At 38.1% G+C, this 19,057-nt stretch overlaps 1 protein-coding gene across 3 annotated transcripts in view; it reads left to right on the top strand.

Moving 5' to 3' along the window:
• Positions 1-684: 684 nt before the first annotated feature.
• CACNA2D1 (calcium voltage-gated channel auxiliary subunit alpha2delta 1) overlaps positions 685-19,057 on the top strand; it is a 362,095-nt gene continuing 343,722 nt past the window's right edge. For all 3 annotated transcript variants that reach the window (XM_083859087.1, XM_083859086.1, XM_083859085.1), the window contains exon 1: positions 685-864. In XM_083859087.1, the coding sequence (XP_083715213.1) occupies positions 770-864 (95 nt within the window). In that variant the 5' untranslated portion in view covers positions 685-769. The remainder of the gene's footprint in view (positions 865-19,057) is intronic.

Raw genomic sequence — 19,057 nt, 5'->3', positions numbered from 1 at the left:
TGGCACACACGGGCTGTGTGCGCGGCTGCTGCCGCCGTCTCCGAGAAGGGAGGAGGGGAGGCTGGAATTAAAATAAGGCACGGAGCGGTTTTAAAAATAGCGTGCGGGCTGCGCGGGGCGGCGCGGGGCGGGGCGGGGCGGGCGGCCCGGCCCGGAGTTCCCGGGAGCCTTGTATGGAGCGCCGCAGGGCCCGGCCCGCCCCCGCCGCTCGCACGGCTGTCCCCGCTGCCCGCAGGGAGGGCGGGAGCCGGCGGCGATCTGCCCGAATCCAACTCTATCCCCCGCTTCCCTCCTCTTCTTCTTCCAGGAGCCGCCGCCCCCGCCCGCCTCTCTCCTCCTGTCTCCGCTCGGCGATCGGTGGGATAAATCAGGGAAGGACACACGCGCAGAGCGGGATCTGTTACAAAAGTAGCGCCGATGGCGGCGGATCGGATGGAGCCGGAGCTGCTGCTGCTGGAGTAGCGGAGAGTGGAGTATCTCTCGCTCTCTCTCTCTCTTTTCTCTGTTTCGCCTCTTCTCCCACTCCACCCACAGATCTCCATCGTTTCTCCTCCTCCTCCTCCTCCTCCTCCCCACCCTCGGCCGCGCTCCCGCTGTTCCGCGCATCTCTGGGCTGCGCCTCCTGCCAGGGGGCGGGTGGGGGGAGCGGAGGAGGCTTTAAAGAACCACGGCCCCCCCCGCCCGCACCGCCACACACCATCATTGAATTTATTATTATTATCGCCGTCTTGCCGACTTGGGGAAGGGGGATCGATCTTCGATCAGGAAGATGGCTGCTGGCTGGCTGCTGGTCTTTAGCCTGACACTTTTCCAGTCCCTGGTGATGAACCACTCCTCGGAGGGACCCTTCCCCTCGGCCACCACGTAAGTGCCGGCGGGGCCCGGGGCTCGGGGCGGGGGCAGGGCCGGGCCGGGGGCGCGACAGCGACAATACAAAGGGAAATCAAGTTAGACCGGGCGGAAAGTGGCGATCGGGGGAAATTGTAGGTTTTTTTAGTTTTGGCATAGAGAAGAGTCAGTGTAGCTGGAGAAGGTCCCGCCGGGGCGGTGGCAGGCAGGGGAAGCCCCGGTGACTCCGGCGGCGGGACTTTTGAGGTGAAGGCTTGGCCCGGGAATGCCGCTCCGAGCGGCTCCCGAACACGCCCGGCGGCTCATCCCGGGCGGGAACAAAGTTTCCAGTTACGCACAGTCCGCCCCTTCCTCCCACACAGGTTACTCCAGCCTGGATGGAGTTTCAACAGTGTTTATAAAAAACCAACCCAAAAACCAAAAAAACCCAGAAAACTTTGGGGATTTTATTAAAATCCTCAGGGAAGGCGGGTTTCGTTGCGGGCAGGGCTGGGAGCCCCGAGCCCCGCTCGCTCCTGCCCGGCCGGGCTCCAGCGCACCCGCGGGGGCTCCGCATCCCCGTGTCCCGCCCGAGGGGCTTTCACAGGCTCCAGACCACAGCCGAGAAGTGTTTCCTGCAGCCTTGGCCTGGCGGATCGTTCCTGCTCAGGAATACCTTGGCCAGAGCTGGAGGATGCTCGCGGTGCGCGCGGCTCGGAGCCTCGCCTGGCCCTGAGATGGAAATCTTTAAAGCGCTGCAGGAATATCAGCGTTAAAGTGTTGCCCAGAGCAGTGCAAAGATCAAATAATAATGGTGCAATAAAAGAAAGGCGAAAGGAAGCCAAGTGCATCGTATTGAAGATTCGCCTACAGGTAGGAAAAAAAAAAAAAATCCACGACAAAGCACAATGTGATCGTGTTTTCTTCCTTCTTCTCTCCCACCTCATCATTTTTATATTCTTTTTGTTTGGTGGGTTTTTTGAAGCACTTACCTTAGTCCCCGAATCTGGGTTAAAGCTACCAGTAGGTAACTTTTAAGTGGATGACTCACTTTAATGCATTTTACATAAGAAAAAACAGTGCTAATGGTAGTCTCTCCTTATTGTTTAACACTGGGTAGAATTTATTGGTGTCGTTCATCCTGGGAAGAAGGATGCCTTGCACTAATTAGCAGCAATGCATTTTCACCAATTAGTACCGCTGGTAGGTTGTTATAATTGGATTCAGTTCTGAGTATCGGTTCCATTATGAAAGACTCAAAGGGATGCTCGCACTGTTCAATGAAAGGAATACAAAGATAAGTGTAGAATAACCACTTAGCATCTTCTCAGTTGAATAAAAACAGCCTTTCATTGTAGGAAAAATTACCTTTTAAAACATTCTCGTGCTGCAGTTTATAAAGATGTGCCATGTGGAAGCAAGTGTAGCAAAATACAAACCCAGGGCTTTTTAACTCATTGTTTTCTTGTGTTTGAGCTCCCGTATTTACGGTTTTTGAGCTCCAATATTTACGGTTCCTCACTGAGCTGATAAGGTTATCATACACAACTAATTACAATTTATCTTCTATGTGGATTTTTCTATGTGGTTTAAAAGAGAAAGAAAAATGGAACCCAGTGAAATGAAAAGAATATAATGTAAAAAGAATACAAATAGAAGTCCAGATCGCTTTTGAACATAAGAATATGTAATATTCTTTCAAAACTGGTTTTGTCTCCCCATCTATTTTTGCCAATTTCCTTCTGAATTTACCTTTACTGACAGTCACGATAATAGAAATTGACAACAGTGAAAGATACAACTTTAATTATAACTATACCTATGATAAAGTAATTCAGAATATTATATTAGTCATCAACATTTCCATGTGCTGCACAATCTACTTGCTGTTGGCTCTCTTTTCTTTCTCATTGTTATTCCACTGAAATATTGCAGAAACCATCTGTAGCGACTGTGAATCCTTCCTAGTACTGTTTCCCCTTTGAAATGGAATCAAAGTGCAAGAAGGGCTTAGTTTGTTTAGAAGGCAGCACACAACAGGTTGATGCAGGGAGAGCTGCTTAGCAAAAAGTAATGATGTAACAGGTGAAGGAGAAAACAATTTCTCCATTCTTTTTTAAGACTTGACAGCAGCGTTTCATTTCTTACTAAAAATTACAAATGGGGAAGAACAAAGAAGTGACGCAAATGCTCTTAATGTAAAATATAATATATATATTAAGGATATTAAAAATAGGAATAAAAAATGGGAGAGGAGAATAAAAGGAAGAAAGGTTATGAATAATTGAAGAACTGGAGGTTTGCTGATATTATGTGCTGATATTATTAGCTGCCTGCTTTCTCCCCAGTATTTTCAGTCGCTTTTTTCTCTTAGTGAAAAAGTTGGTCTGAGGAAGCAGGATTTCCCAGCTGTTGTGTGAAAAATGTGCATATTCAGGGCTACAGAGTGTATGATTTCTTCAACAACTCATTATTGTACAACCACTTTTCCTTCACTCATCTGTTTCTTCAGCATTAATAAATATTTTAACATGTGCTATTACTAAAACATTCAGAAGTCCCTATCACCAATATAATAATATAGAAGCAGATAGTATTCTTAGTGAGAAATGCTGAAGGTTTATGCAATGCCTGTTTGACAGAATCTCAGTAATTTGATTAATTTTAATTCTCTGATAAGGCAAAAAGGCCCTGATATGTTTACACAGCAAAATATAGAGAATTTCAGGTGCAGGTTTGTGTTGTATGAAATGGTAACATTATTTTTTCATTGAAAATCTGAGCAGGTGGTATTGCATTCCTTGCTTCCAGTGTTGAAATATTTCACTGCAAATATTGAAGGCTGACCTTTAATAAACTATTTAAGTATGGTAGTAATTGTGTCTTGATCTGAGCTATAAGGCTTAGCTGCTGATTGGTGCATACTGCATTCCATTTTAGTGTATCATATTAAATGTGTCATGTGTTAGGGATCTGTTTGTTGGTACTAGATACCATGTTCTTACTTTTAATACACCAACTCCAAGTCCTTCAATTACACCCTGCAACACAGCAGATATTTTGCACTTAGATTAGAATATTGTATGTGGTACTCCTGGCACTATAGCCACACTACTGCTGTCACAGTATGCAAAGCACTTCTTTTTTGTAGCCATATGTACTTATTTGTCATTCACATCTGTACAGACTTCAGAAAAAAAGATACTATTAAATCTACAGGGCTTATATGTTGCCTGACAATGACAGCAAAGGACTCAGTTTATTTCTGTTCTTTTCTCTATACTGCATCAAGACAGATAGTCTTGAGTTTAAGTATATCTTGTAATTTCTCAGTATCTTTTTGGCACAGCATGTGTTGATGTTGTTACTGATAGTGAGTAATGTACTACATAAAGATATGCATTCTCCTTTCTGATAATAAACCTGTTTGTGCTGATTTAAAAAAGGAAAAAAAAAAACAACAACAAGAAACTAAGCAAATTTTAATTTTTATAAACTTACAGATGAAGCCTGTCAGAATCAATGGGACTGTTACTCCATCATTGTGGATATATGTTATGTCTTTTCTTTTTATCCCCCCTCCAATTTTCCTCTGCCACTCCTTTTCTCTCTTTCTTTTATCTTTTAACATATTTTCCTCCTCAGTCACTTGTTCTGAACATATCTATTCCATTAAATATTTTATTCAAGACAGATCTGCCCCTTACATATCTTGGTGTAAAACATTGGTGGATAAAGATAATATAAAGATAAAAATAGTGTACATATGAACATATATCTATATGTATGCAGACAGGGCATTTTTAGAAATGAAGTTGTGTATTCTCATTTTTTACTTGCATGAATCATCTTTAGTGTTTTGGTGTCATTAGGACAACTCAGGGAAGTCTATATGAGTCATATGAATTAGGGTTTGCACAACTGGGACATTCATATTTTTGGCTTCTGCACATGGACCTAACAAGTGTAGGTCCTGCTGAGAGTGTGGCTGGGCTTGGTCTCAGCATCACCTTCTGTATGCACCAGTGACCAAAGGTACATAGGTGACATTTAGGATGTTTTATTTTCATCTGTTTCCACTGTCAGACTTAGGGATTTTGATACCTCTCATATGCATAAAATCCCATTTATAGCTTAAAGTCTGTGATAGAAGAATGCCAGTTTAGCTGCTGATGTTAATTAGAAAAGACTGCTGTATTAATGGATTATAAAATATCAGGTACTTTCTCATTTGATTTTTTTTCCCTCAACCTATTTAAAAATCTTCACTATTAGGAAAAAAAAAAAGTATTGAAGTGTACCTTCATATCAGTGAATTGGAAAGAGAGCCAAAAGATGTAATCCACTGAGAATCAGGGAAGTGCAATATCACCTCTTAGTGTTTTCTCAGCAGCACATGTCTAAATGCTGAGCATTATGCAAGATGCTTAAACCCACTGATATTTTAAAGAGTGTTGTACCAACCCATTCTTCTAGTGGAAACATACTTAGAATAAGTGAGAAACAGCTTGTTGATTGATGGTGTTTATTTTGGTGTTATGGTGGGATTTTTTTGATTGTGTGGTGGTTTTTTGCCTTTTTTAAAAATTTTATTTTTCATTTTTTAATGTCTTTGTAAATGTGGTGATGACTAATGCAAATTATTTGGATCCACAAAGCATTTTTCTGTTTTACATATTTTATGATGCAAATTGTGAATGGGCAATTTCTTTGTTTCCTTCCTAGGTATTTATGCTGGAGCCCCAGAATTAACAAATTCAATGCATTTACATTTTATTAAGTATGAAAATTCAGCTGAAAACATCAAAATAGATACTAAGCATAAAAGATGAAATTTCATTGAAATAAATCAGCATTATAGAGGTTCTTGCCATCTTTCATTTTGCAGTGATGCTATTTTCAGAACTGCATTGCTCATACCCTGCAAAATGATTTTATCCAAGAATTCAGCTGCTAGAAAGAGAGCTGGAGCTTGGCAGCACATTAGCCTGAAATGTATTCATTGTTAAATAGAAGGCCTGTTGTACAGATCTTAAAAATATTTATCTAGCAAAACATTTTAAATTGATGGAAGCATGGTCAAATCCTTACTGCTTTGATGTTTTGTAACAAAGAAACAACCAGACTCTGGTTGCCCACTGGTCACTGACATGGTTGTGCCCTGAGCCTTTCTTGCCTTCTGCGAGAATCCCGTATCCAAGGTAGTGTTATCTTCTAGACCAATATTTGACTTAAACCTCTGTGAGATAGGGATTGCAGTTTAGAAGCATTTTAGCAGAGAAAAATGACTCATTCTCTCTGTTGCTGACCATAGTAGAAGTAGAATTGAGCCCCAGACTGTTCTGTGCTTCTTTGCAGCAGTGCCTGGGCTTTTGATCCCTATGTTTGAGCTGCCTGTTGTGTTTAGAGTGCTCATAAAGACCTTTGTGACAAAAGGTGATATTTTTGATGCCAGAAAATTTTTTTTCTAGTGCCTTGTTAACAAATTTCCTTTAACAGAAGAAAAAAATTTACCAGAAAACAATCCTGGAATAAAAATACTGGACCATAGCTACAATTTGGTAAAGCCAGACGCCATAATTAATTTATGTCTTTTACAATTCTGAACCAGACTTCTTCATAAAAAGAATGACAGCTCAGTGTCCTTAGTGTTCTGGTAAGAAAATCTGACCTTTCTAGCACCTTGAAAATGCGCAGAAAATAAGAAGTACAAAACAATAACTGCATTTGTGCTCCCAGCCCAGCGCGTTCTGTCTTAGATCACTCTTAGCCCATTCCTGCATCAGCTTTTTTCATTCCCTCTACAGCTGCTGCAAGACAGGTATCAATGAATACTTAAATGATTTGCATTTGAGATTACAGCTCTGATTTATCTCTCTTGCTGAATCTATTAAAGAGCCTGATCCCACTCAACTTTCCTTGAACATGCAGAGGGCAATTCTCTGTTCTGTGGGATCAGACCAAGAGCCAAGTTTTGCATCAGTTGTGCCATTGCCTACTGTAGCAAATTGCTCATTGCTTTAGGGAGAGTTAGGATTCTTCCTTCCCTCCTGATTTCCAGTAGTAAGGAGAACTGGATTGAATATTGTTTGCAAACTATGATTTTAATGTTACACAACACCGTGTAATGCACACAGTAGTGCTGCAGGGGCGGCTCACATTTAAGGTGAAAATACCTAACACTGATAGTGAAATTACTGTCAACTGCACTTCTACTTCAGTGATGTACATGGGTGGTGTATTCTCAATTTAGGGCTGGACTGTGCTACTTGTACCCTGTAATGAATGAAAAAGTCCCATTGATACGCTCAGAAAAATCTGTGCAAGAGTGAAGATTTTCAAACTACACTTCAGCACTTTTTAATGGCTGAAATCAATGGTATGTGCCTGCAGTTATTCAGCTCAAAAGGGATTTTTCTTTTCCTTCTCCACTGCTTTCCAAACTATTTTTTTACCTCCTTTGCTTCTAAGCATACTCAGTGTTTCATACTTTCCTTCCTTTCCTCCTTCCTTCCAGACTTAGTAAGTTTTCAGGGTGAAATGTAAAATAGACTCTCTTTCACAGCCATCCTGTGAAAAGATATGGCTCACTGTTTGAGGATGTTACACTGATGATGGCAGGGAGAGGACCATGGTTCTTGCTTATGCCTGTCCTTACAACACCTTTCTCTGCATGCCAACAGCAAACTGATGACAAAGAGTGAATTTTTCTTCCTTGTATCATTTTCCCCTATTTATTTGCAAAGTTTCTAACAAGTTTATGAAAATGATTGACATTATTTTGCATCAACAAATCAGCAAGCTTTTGCAGTTAATTACAGTAATTCAAAATCAGACTTTTTTTTTTAATCTGAGGCAGGCCTGAAATAACCATAGAATGTGAATGTGAAGTTGTAATATTGCTGACTATTATAAAAAGTGATTTATTGGATTTTCACCCTCTTTAAATTACATTCTCACTCCCTCTCATTTGAGAGTTGAGTAGGGTAAGAACTATAGTCTGATTTTGTAAAATAGCCTACATAGTGATTTAAGAATTTTCCTTTTTTTGAAATTTACTTTGTTTCTCCAGGACCATGAATGTTCATCCAGAAATGCAGAAAGATGAGGTTTTTTTTTTTTTAAAAATGCATCCTACTGATCATATTAACTAAGAATATTTTTTGCACAGCCTTTATTAGATATAACATGGAGATATATATTAGATTAGTGGTCCTTTTTTCAGTATGAAATGCTTCAGTTGAAATCTGTGAGCAAAGTCTCTCCAATTTATTCATTATAATAAAATCTGATTCACTTTTGACCTGATTTGAGAAGTAAATAAGGACACAAAGGAATTGCTGAGTCCACAGTCTAGTTTTTGTAGCAGATGATAAACTGTGTGAATTTTTATTTAAAAGAGAAAAGCTAGACTTGATTCATCCAAACAATATTTGAACTGAAATGCTCCTGTTTTCCCTGTGCAGGTTCCCACTAGACTGGCCTAGAAGCTTAAAATGCTCCCCAGTGATATCTCTCCCACCCTTATTTTTATTTGGATTTTTATTGTATTTTGATAGCATGAACTAAATATTCTTCCAGGTAGGCATAAAAATAAGGCTACAAAAGATCTCTGGGTAAGGGTTGGTGGCAAAACTAAAACCTAAATCGAGTCATGCTGCTGTTCCAAATTGTCACTATTAATACTGTGCTGCATTTTTCTTTATGCACTAAGGTAGTCCTAAGCAAACCAGTAAAAGGGAAGTTTTCTTCATTCTTGAAGTGAGCAGAAATTTGCCACACCAGGTATATGTTGACTCTTGATTAGAAATTCCAACCTTTTCCATAGGAGGGAACTGAGTCATGGGAGCTGTTCTGTCGAAGATTATTGAAGTGAAACATTTTTTCACTCTGAAATGGATGAATTGTGTTATTAACACTGCAGGAAAGAGAAAAGTAATGAAAAAGAGATGACAGGAAGTATGAATTACAAAATTAGGGTTTTCATTAGTCCTTCCCTGAGTCTTACAGGTCACTCCTGCACATGTAGATCCAATGTCTTGTGAGACCAGTCAAAATGTTGAGGGATAAGTATAACAGTCCACTGAAAGGCAACTTTTAATTAATGATATTCTCATATGGACTAGTGTTGAGAAAAATGGTTCATTATGTAAATGGCCAAATGAAGCCTCACAGTAGTCATTTTCCCCCAGTGAGGATTGGGGTAATCTATTTGGTAGAAGTCTTGTGGATCCTAAATACGCCCTCCCTACACTGGGAGGCAATGCTTTTTACTTGGGGAATTCTCTGCCCTTAAAAGTTTGTTTTGTGAGTTTAATCCAGAAATGTGGTGGTTTCTCATGTGGATGGTAATGCAGAAGTTCTTTTTTTTTTTTTTTTTTTTTTTTTTTTTTTTTTTTTTTCCCCAGTATATGGCAGTTTTCTTGCAGTTGATTTAAGTAGAATAAAATATGATACATAATATACAATTCATTGGTAAGTAAGGTTGTTTCTGCAGAGCTTATTGAACATTCATTTTTTATGTTAGCCTCACTCGTAATTATATTATTTTTACATATGGGTGTAACAAGTTCTTCAGATTTTTTTTTCAAAGACAGATCAAAGTGAAGAATAATCCATGTAGGAATGGAAACTGAGTGTACTGAGCAATGAACCTTCCTGCACCCTCATTTTCTGTTGGAAGAATCTCATGTTAGATTGATTATCTCTGTGTGTGTTTCTTAATACAGAAAGTATTTCTTGATCTGAGATTTTCTTAGAAATGAATTCAGTGGCACTGATTTTGGAAAAAAAAGAAGAAAAAAACAGTCAGTAGACTCTGTGATTTATTTAATCACATTTTTTTTTTCTATGATGTAGAGTCTGAGTTGTGTGTACCATGGCTGATCTTTTTATCATTAAAGGCCTCACTTTAGTATTATCTGCCTTGCTTCGCCTTATTTCTCAAATTTTGTACCTTAGATTTTGATATTAATTTCTTTCACTAAAGTAGGAAACTTCAGTATATTACCATTTAGTCAGGCAAGGGTTTATTGTCAAGATTAATTTGTTAGCTAATGCCTCTAAAGCCTTCTGTAGTTGAAAAGTGTTGTTAAGCTGTTAAGCCTAATTTATTAAGATGTGTGTTTGCTGTATTCCCACTTTACCTCAGAAACTTGCATGACCAATCCTTTCCTGGATGGATGATACCTCTGAAAATAGAATCTTTGTAGAAAAGTTACCACCATATTTGCTTCTTTTTGGTAACTTGTGATCTGGAGATCTGGAAGAAGTTAATCCCCACGATCTGTACTTCTTGGATGTACACAGATTGCAAAACATAAGCTTAACAGCATTTTTAGAAACCAAGAGGAGTCAGCAAAAATCTGCAGACGGAATGGTGAAGAGAAGCCAGTACGTGACTCATCCCTCCACCGCGCTCGCTGCACTCCTTCGCCAGCCCTGCCAATTCCTGTTCCACTGTGGAGAGCCCTGGGAGCTGAGGATCCCAGGATTTTCTGGAATTTGTGCTGCGAGTGTTTCCTACTTGGAAAAGAGGCAATAGTTAGATACAATACTAGACAAGGGCGTGTGACACGAGTTCGTTAACATGATCTATTGCTTCTCCCGCAGCACAGGCGGCTGCTGGTTTTATTCCATTTCTAAAATGGGAATGACACCCAAATTGCCATCCTGCGTGAATCAGGGTGTTTAATAAAGCAGGGCATCCTCTTTCTACAAGAAAGATAGTAAGGAAAGTACATCATTTTTTTTTCTGTTTACAGACCAGTAGCAGTAAAATGATTATCAGCAATCAATAATCACCTGACAATCACCAAGACTCTTAAGATTTCAAGCAGGAGAAATGTAGTTTTTAATGCAATTATTTTTGCTCGCTACAGCCAGTAGAAATGTAGTTCTTACCATTTTTTGTTATTTACCAAGCCACTTTTGTTGCCTTAGCATCTTCTTGATTAGATTTTTTTTTATCTGTTGTGAACATATTTTAGATTATGTGGTAGGTGTATAAGCTGGGAGAGAATCAGTAATATGTGCAGGGACATATCTTAAGGAGATTTCACTGTAATAAACACATGGGGAAAAGATTTGTTGTAATTGAAGGAAGAATCTGGTCTCTTTTGGCTGATTAGAAATACATGAGGGATCTGTGCGTGACTAAGAACATGTCTAGGATATACTCTAAATACCTTTGGAAATGGTTGGGTACCCAATTTCATCCTTCTTTCCACCAGTGTAATTTCAGCATAATGAGTATCAGTCCTGTATCATTTAAATCCTGAGTGCAAGGATGAATCCACATTAAAAAAAAATTCTGATTAAACACATACAGGTTTCATTGCAACAAAATGAGTCATCACTGTCAAGGCCTGATTGTGAAAATTACATAAAACAAAATGTAGTACATGATTTTATTAGGCTTTGCAGGGCAGAGTAGTAAGACATCCCAAGGAAACCATGTGTGATATCAGATGTGGTCATTTGTCTTCCTTTTAAATGATAAGCCCTGACACCACTTCATTGTCTGTGCCACACTGAGCAAGCGTCCATGGAAAAAGAACTTCTTAATGTGCTGGAAGGCACTGAAAAATGCTACCCCAGATTAGGAAGAAACATGATTTTATTAAACAAAAGCGTAGAATTGTAAGGAAGAAATACTTTCCTTTTCAAGTACTGCAATGTCTAGTAATGTGCAAGTTTACTCTAAGTGGCTTTCACAAATGTACTTTTCTGGTAGGTTTTTTGTTTGTTTGTTTGTTTGTTTTCCTTCTTAAGCAACTAGTTCTAGAACTTAATTTGCAATGGTAGAAATTATATAGGTAATTTAATTTAACCCTCCTTATGCACAACCGAGTACTTAATTCATCTTTGAGTACAGAGTCTTGAGTTTTTGGGTAATTAGAATTAAAATCAGCAAGAAATTTACAGACAAACATTATTTTTGTTTCCAGTGAAGCTGGATTTACTCTGAAAGATGATATTGATGCTTTATGGGGACACAAGGGGGGGTTCTGATATGATAGCTACTTTGGTAATGGAAGCACTTGGCCAGTGTCTGAACTTCTACATATGTTCCTTGTATAGATACACTCTCTCAGTCTGCAAAATTAGGATTAAAAGCACCCATCACTTCCTTGCATGGATGGTGAGAGTTTTGTCACAACAAATGACCATGAAAAATACTGTAGTGAATGTATGGAACAATAATTTGCTTGCAGGTATTTTGCTGATAGCATTTTTTCCTTTCATAAGTCCATTTATTGATAAAGGACTTTTATGGCCTGCAAGGCAGTCTTGGACAAACCTGCTCAGTTATTCTTGTATGTATCCATGCTTCTACAAACACTTTATGTATTCATTAGTGATGCTTTCAGCGTTGCAAATACAGGTTAAACAATGGTAATTGAATATTTTGTTCCACACATCTCATTAACTGGGGCTCTATTTAATTTTTGTGAAGAGTATTCAATTCAACAATTGTAGCATTACGCTTTATGGGAATAATGTGTTTCTGGAATAAAGTGATGATTAATGTTTTAAAAATTCCTTTAAAAAAACTTAAAAAAAATTAAAAGTTATCCAGTTATAAAGCTTAAACACTTGAAAACTAGGAATAGCAAGATAAGAAACTGACTTAAGCCTGAATATGTTTTCCTTACAATGTCTTCTTTGTGATCCTTTCTTCATTTACAAAACCAACTGTAATTTTTTTGTCTTCTGGAAACACCTTTTATTGAGATTATTACTCAAAATACAACCCCATTATATGACTGGGGGATTTTATAGATAACTTTGGTAAAACTGCAAAGGAAATACCTTGTCTTTTGTAATGTGAAACTCGTAATAGTTGCCCTACATGGAGAGAGTGTAGGAACATTTGCCTTTGGGAATTGAAAGTAGACTATTATCGAAAGCTATTTTCTGAACCCAAAAACTATGATAAAGATGTTGTGCTCAGAGATATATTTTGATGTTCGGGTTTTTTTGTATCACTAGGACCTTGTTTCACTGTAGAAAGAAAGGGTGTTGGCTGGTGCCATGTTTTTTTTTTGCTCTGTGACTTCAATAATTGGTACAGCCTCTCACTGGGCAGGAATTATTTTCTAGCTGGATTTTTTCCTGAAAATTAAGAAACAGGGAATACCAGCAATATATCAGAGAAATACTCGCTGTTCTAGTTACCTACATGGTTGGAAAAAAAATCAAACTTTTTGTGTGTCTATCTCTGTATTTTAATTGTGCAGTGATTTTTTGAGCAACCACATCCAAATTTAGCAAATTTTGGTACCTTACATGTTAGATTTCTTGTGTACCAGGTCCAGATTTCCTACACTGATACTAAGGGATGTGTATTTGAATAGAACTTACTTAAGGCTTTCTTAATAGACAAAAAATTAACCTGCAAACCAGGATCATCTGCAGCATCACTCAAAGACTGCTTAAAATACAGCAGTTCTACATTACTTATAATGAAACCTTCCTACAGTGTCTCCAAATTAATAAATTAAACCATTTTTTTCTTAATAGAAACCTGTCCTAAGAAAACAAAGAAAAAAACAATAAAAAACTCCCACAAAACTTGCAGTATTTTAAAAGTTTTTTGCTCCAAAGTTCTTAAACAAATATTTGGTAGGCAAATCTGCGCTGCAGGAGGTACGCAGTTTTGTTTGTTGCTGTGAAATAGAGCTTCTAATTCAACAGTAATTGAGATAGATTCAGTTTGTGGTTTGTTACTATGTGATTTGACACAGACACACGCTCTCCATGCAACATTTCTTTCACCTGGGAAAATTGGATAATGAACTAATGAAGGTTTTCTTGGCTGATAATGCTGTCTGTTTTCAGAGCGTAGCAATTACACAATCCTTTTAGCACTCAATGCCTATCTAAACAAAATCAATGCAAAAATAAGGGCTATTTACAATGAAGTATCATTATTTTACATTGTTTGGGTAGTTCTCTGAGAATCTGAAATGATATTGAAATGATACAGTAAAAAAAAAATAAATAAAATCTCAGAAGCTTTAAAGCCAGCAATCTAAAGGCCACCTGATTTTTCTCTCAGCTCAAGTCATTCACCACTATTTGTGTGCTTCTCTACAAATGTAATACTTATCATTGCTGCTTACCTTTTCTTTTTATGAGAAAACCTATTCATCTTAGAACTAGACTTGATTTGAATTTACATGGCTTCAAAGTTGTAAGTTGAGACTGGATTAAAGGTTCCAAACCATTTATTTACAATAATATGAAAATTTTGTGGTCTGTTTCTCTTTTATTCCTGCCCAGTTTTCTCCTTCATCAGTGAATTCTTCTAGGGGGCATGGAGAATTGCTTGTACAATTGTTTGCAATATACTGTGTAAATGCTGATTTTTGCTGTTTCATATCAAAGCAGAATAAAGAGCTGAATTCTTATTGCTATTAAAATTATGAAGGCATATTCAGGCTATTAGCTACTCCACAGACTTTGGCCTGCAAGTTAAGGTAAAGAAAATTCAGATGAAATATACAAAGTGCCTTGATATTACAACTAAGTATCTTGTGGATCCATTCTCTAAAAGCTCTTGTGGTGCTTCTGAAATGTTAAGCTTCTAAATTTGTACTGAAGGGAAATGTGAAAGAGCAAAAGCTCTTTCTGTATGACTTGGGAGCTGGACAGTACTTTTTCCATTTCCCAACTTTTTTATTTTCCCAACTTTTTTTTTCTCTTTTAAAGGAAAAAACTAAAAACCTTTTCATTTTTAAGTTCACTTAAAAGGTGTAAGTATGGAATGATGTCATAATATGCGATGAAATAAAATATTTCTACAGTAATGTTTCAGATTTTTTCATCAAGTACTGTATTGGCTACTTGATCTGAAGAAAGTATTACTAAATGATGCTGATAAAACATATTCCCTGGAAACATTTCAGGTCAGTTTGGACAGGGCTCTGTGCAACCTGTTCCCCTTAAAGATGTCCCTGCCCATTCCAGGGAGTTGGATTAGATGACCTTTAAAAGTTCCTTTTGACCCAGACTCTTCTATGATTCTGTCTGTTTTTACATTATTTCTGAATTCTTTATTTAGTAGAAGGTTTTTGGAATATTTTAAAGGCTTCTATATATGTTATCTTTTTTGCCAATCTACTCCAGAAAACAGGGTGATGTTGACTAGCTTTCACTTTTGTCTTAGGTAATACCTTTTAATGATGTTAAATTTGACCTTTTCTGTTCTTATGCTGTGGAACAAGATAATGCTAAAGCTCCATGGAAATGGTCTGCAACCCCTGTTTTCTCAGTGGTGGTAAAAAAAATTCAAAAATTCATAGAAATTATGTGCAGAATATAATCAGTTGCATCAGTTTTTAAGTCTCTGGTGAATTTCTGGATCTGTTCTCTAGTATGGCTGAATCTGTTGTGTATGATTCAGTTTGACTTGTGTGAATGAAGTGTGTCAGGCTGGGTGACCAAGTTTTCCTGTGTGCACATGTCAAACAGCAGCACTGCACACATCATGTACCTGTGTCTCTGTTCTTATCAACACAGTGCTTGAAACCTCCAAACAAAAGGAACAGTCCCTGGATTACTACAGATTCTGTGTGACACACACTTATGAGAATGAGGCAGAGATCCTTAGACAGAAGATTTTTCAGGGAAACAGCATCCCTAGTAATGGTAAAACAATATATTTTATGTCTCCTGAGGGTTTTCCCTAATAATACCTGTAGGGGAATAAGTAATGGCAGGGGTGATGTTGTGTATGCTAATGTGCGTGCACCTCTAACATCACACAAGACAGCCAAATTGTTCTATAATTTTTTCCTCCTATGTGTTCATTGCAGTTATCAATATAGGAGAAACATGGCTTAGTACCCAGGAGAATGGTATAATGTCTGCCATAGATGACTCCATTAGTGACAGGTAGGACAGAGCAGTAGTTCGCCCAGTATTTACTACAGTGCTCTCAGTGCTTTGTAAATGTACGTTGTCACCCTTTAGGACTTCATAAAACTTCATAGATGTTTCTCTTAGCATTGTTATGCCACAGTTGTTTTTGCATGGGAATATTTCTGAACAGTCAGGCCGTGCAACAGATAGGGAGAAAATATTTGTAGGACTGGGCACAGCTAATTTGTTAAAGGAGCTAATTATTTTTTACAGTATATCAATTATGGACCCTTTTAGTCTTCAGACTGTGATCAGTGAAAGAAACTTAAATTTCTGTATCTCAGTTTCAATGAAATGTTTATAGCTGTTCAGGCTCACATCCTATGTATGAGTACACTGAGATCCGTTGGTTTGGGTGGGAGTAGCATGTGATATGATGTAATTTTTGATACATGTTTTGCTGTATTTCTCTGTGCTGGCAATGTTATTGAGACTATATACCATTATGAAGTATGGGATAACTTGTAGAATAATCTTAGCTGCAGCAGTACAAAAGATTAAATATTAATCTGCATGACCTCCAAGGAAGAAAAGCAAAAAGCAAAAAAGTTTTTCAAAAATATAAACTGTACTTCAAACCTAAATTTATAAAGTCCTTTCATAAGCAGCTAGTGAATGTGTGACCTTAGATGTATGACATGGTTATCTCTGCCTCTGCTAATTGATCTGCACCACACGTCACTGCCACTCTGCACCATGCCAGGCACCATGACATGCCCTTGCTCTGAATTCTGTTTTCTCCAAAGTATTGAATCATTCAGTCCTCTGTCCTTTAATCTGTGGGGGAAATGCATGGATGTAGATGGTAAAATTCATGTTGATACAGGCAAACCCATAATTTTTACCCTATACAGTTTGAAATTACTCTTGTGACATTAAGGCACACAGAGCTACTGTATGTGTGTGTGGTTTGTACACAGATTTCCTCTGCGAGCCTTTAGCTCTTTATTGAGCTGAATGCGAGTTCATTATCTTCCATGTGTTTTTATATTCATCTGCCTCTTACCTCTGTGTAATTAAAGTTAATATCTACATAAAAATTAGTTATGTACACTTAGCAGATAAGTATAACTACTGACTAGTGGTTAAAACTACTACTAGTGGTAGGCAAATAATTATGGTTACTTATGAGAAGAGTCAGAGGTATTTCTGCAATTGCTTCCTATGCTGTGTGTCCAAACTGAAACATCCACATTTAGAAGTATTTAACATTTTTCATTGGAGGACTGAGCATTTTCTCACACTCATACACCCACGTTGTTAATTTTTAACAAATAAATATGGATTTCATCTGCTATTGATGGGAAAAAAAGGCTTTTCCATTTATTTTCTGAGAAAATAATACTTACTGAAGCATAAATTAAGCTTGGCCAGCAATAGATATAGTTTATTGAACACTGGGGAATACTTCAAGGCCATTTGGCTTCCTTTTCCGAGAAAGAATGCAGGCTGCATCAGATATTTTTAAAAAGGTTTACCTGGATTGTTATGAGTCAGGGAAGGTGGAGTGATGTTTGGTTTCTTTGTTTAGGAATTGCCATGTAGCATTTAGATGTGTGTGTAAAGAGAGAATTATGTTCTCTACTTCCCAGCAATGCTATTTCTTTATCCCTAATCTGTATAAACCCAAATATTTCTGTATACTGGGAGACCAAAAATTTGAAAAGAGTGGTGGATCTCAGGTGGGAGGAGGGTAGCATCCATGTGTTGAAAGCAAGTTCCTCCTACAGCTGGAAAGATGCTCTTCCATTTGAAATGCAGTACTGTTACTCTGGTAGAACAAAGAGGGGGATCTGAAGCCTTTGCAATAAAATTGTTTTACTAATTGTTTGCATAGTGTTATTTCAAGAAACCTTCATGATTTTTCTTCTATTATGTTATGTATGTACCCATGATTCATCAATTTAGAGAGGAGTGCAGTCAGATCAGCTGAGGAAGAGCATCCTGGAATCAGGCAGATGCCAATCAAAAGCTGGAAAGCCCATTTCCAGTGACATTGCTGAGCACAGGGGTGGATACTTGCTGAAGTTCACTTTGGAATGCAAATGTTGCTGCAAAGGCCTCAGGCTTTTGGCTAAGGAGCAGCAGGGAAAGGGATCCACCTGAGGAGCCCAGGTTTGACATAGTTGGATTGCATCCAGCCTGGAGTATCACTGTGCCTTCCTGTAGGAGCTGAAGTTGCTGATAACTAATGAGGTCTGTACCCTGTTCAGAGTGCTTGCTGACAGCATGTCACAGAGCACCGCTGTAATACAAATAATAAGATTTTGCTCTGTTTTCTTTATTGCTCTTTGTTTCTTATATTTTTAGCTGCTTGCTGCAAGAGATGGGTCTCTGGATTGCTTGCTCTGGTGCACACACTCTTTCTTTTTCACTGGCTGTCTCTCTCTGTCTCTTGACAGGTGTAAGGAGGATCCTAAATATAGAAGCCACCCGTCAGTTGGCTTCAGCAATCAGCAAGCACAGATTTAGTATTTCTCTTAACCAGCTAAGCTCCAGAAGGGTGTTTCTTTTAAACATTTATCAATTTATTCCACTGCAGGCTTTTTCTAAAATTATTGAAAAAACCCCTTGATTATCCTACAGTGTGAAGAATACTATTAGCAGTCATGTTTCAGAAATTATGGTTGTCAAGAAAGACTCCTGCAATGGAAAGGAGAAAAAAAAGCTTTTTAAAGAACTCCCTTGTTTTAGCAGTTTAGTTAAAGGTGCAGTACCTCATTGGGGAAAAGACTGAGACTAGGTGTAGTACAGTCTCCAATTCCTAGATGAACACACTTTCAGACATAAGTAGCTGCACACTTTTGTATGAATTTTTCCTTATGAGAAGAAACTTAAATGCAAACATACTGATTAGCTGGGATTTTCTTTGCTGTACACAGAAATAAGGCATGTGGTGAGAAATGGAGATGTCTTAGTACTGAATATTTATAGTGCTCACTAAAAGTATTTTTAACACAAAGAGATATTTTTCTTTATGTTACTTTCTTTATCCTGTGGTTGAGGTCAGCACAAAAATACTGATTCTCAACAATTAACTGGCCAAATTTAATATATTACCACTGCAAAAAGTTCTAAGTAGAATATTTGGGGGAGAAAAAAGAGCTGCAACACTGCATTAAAGACAACTTAAACATTTTTTGTTAGTTTGTAGGCAGGCATCTCAAATTCTTACTCTTCCTTGTGACCAGTTGCCATTAATATTCATAGAAATTGTTCACAGCCTACAGAGGAGGAGATAGTAATTCAGTAGCTAATTGTGGCAAGGAGTTGCATGTGATGAAGACCCTTTTTGATACTG

The sequence above is a fragment of the Zosterops lateralis genome, assembly GCF_965231275.1.
Source record: "Zosterops lateralis genome assembly, chromosome: 4".
Taxonomy (NCBI): Eukaryota; Metazoa; Chordata; class Aves; order Passeriformes; family Zosteropidae; genus Zosterops; species Zosterops lateralis.
The sequence above is the reverse complement of the archived record's forward strand: the minus strand, read 5'-3'. Positions and strand labels throughout refer to the sequence as shown.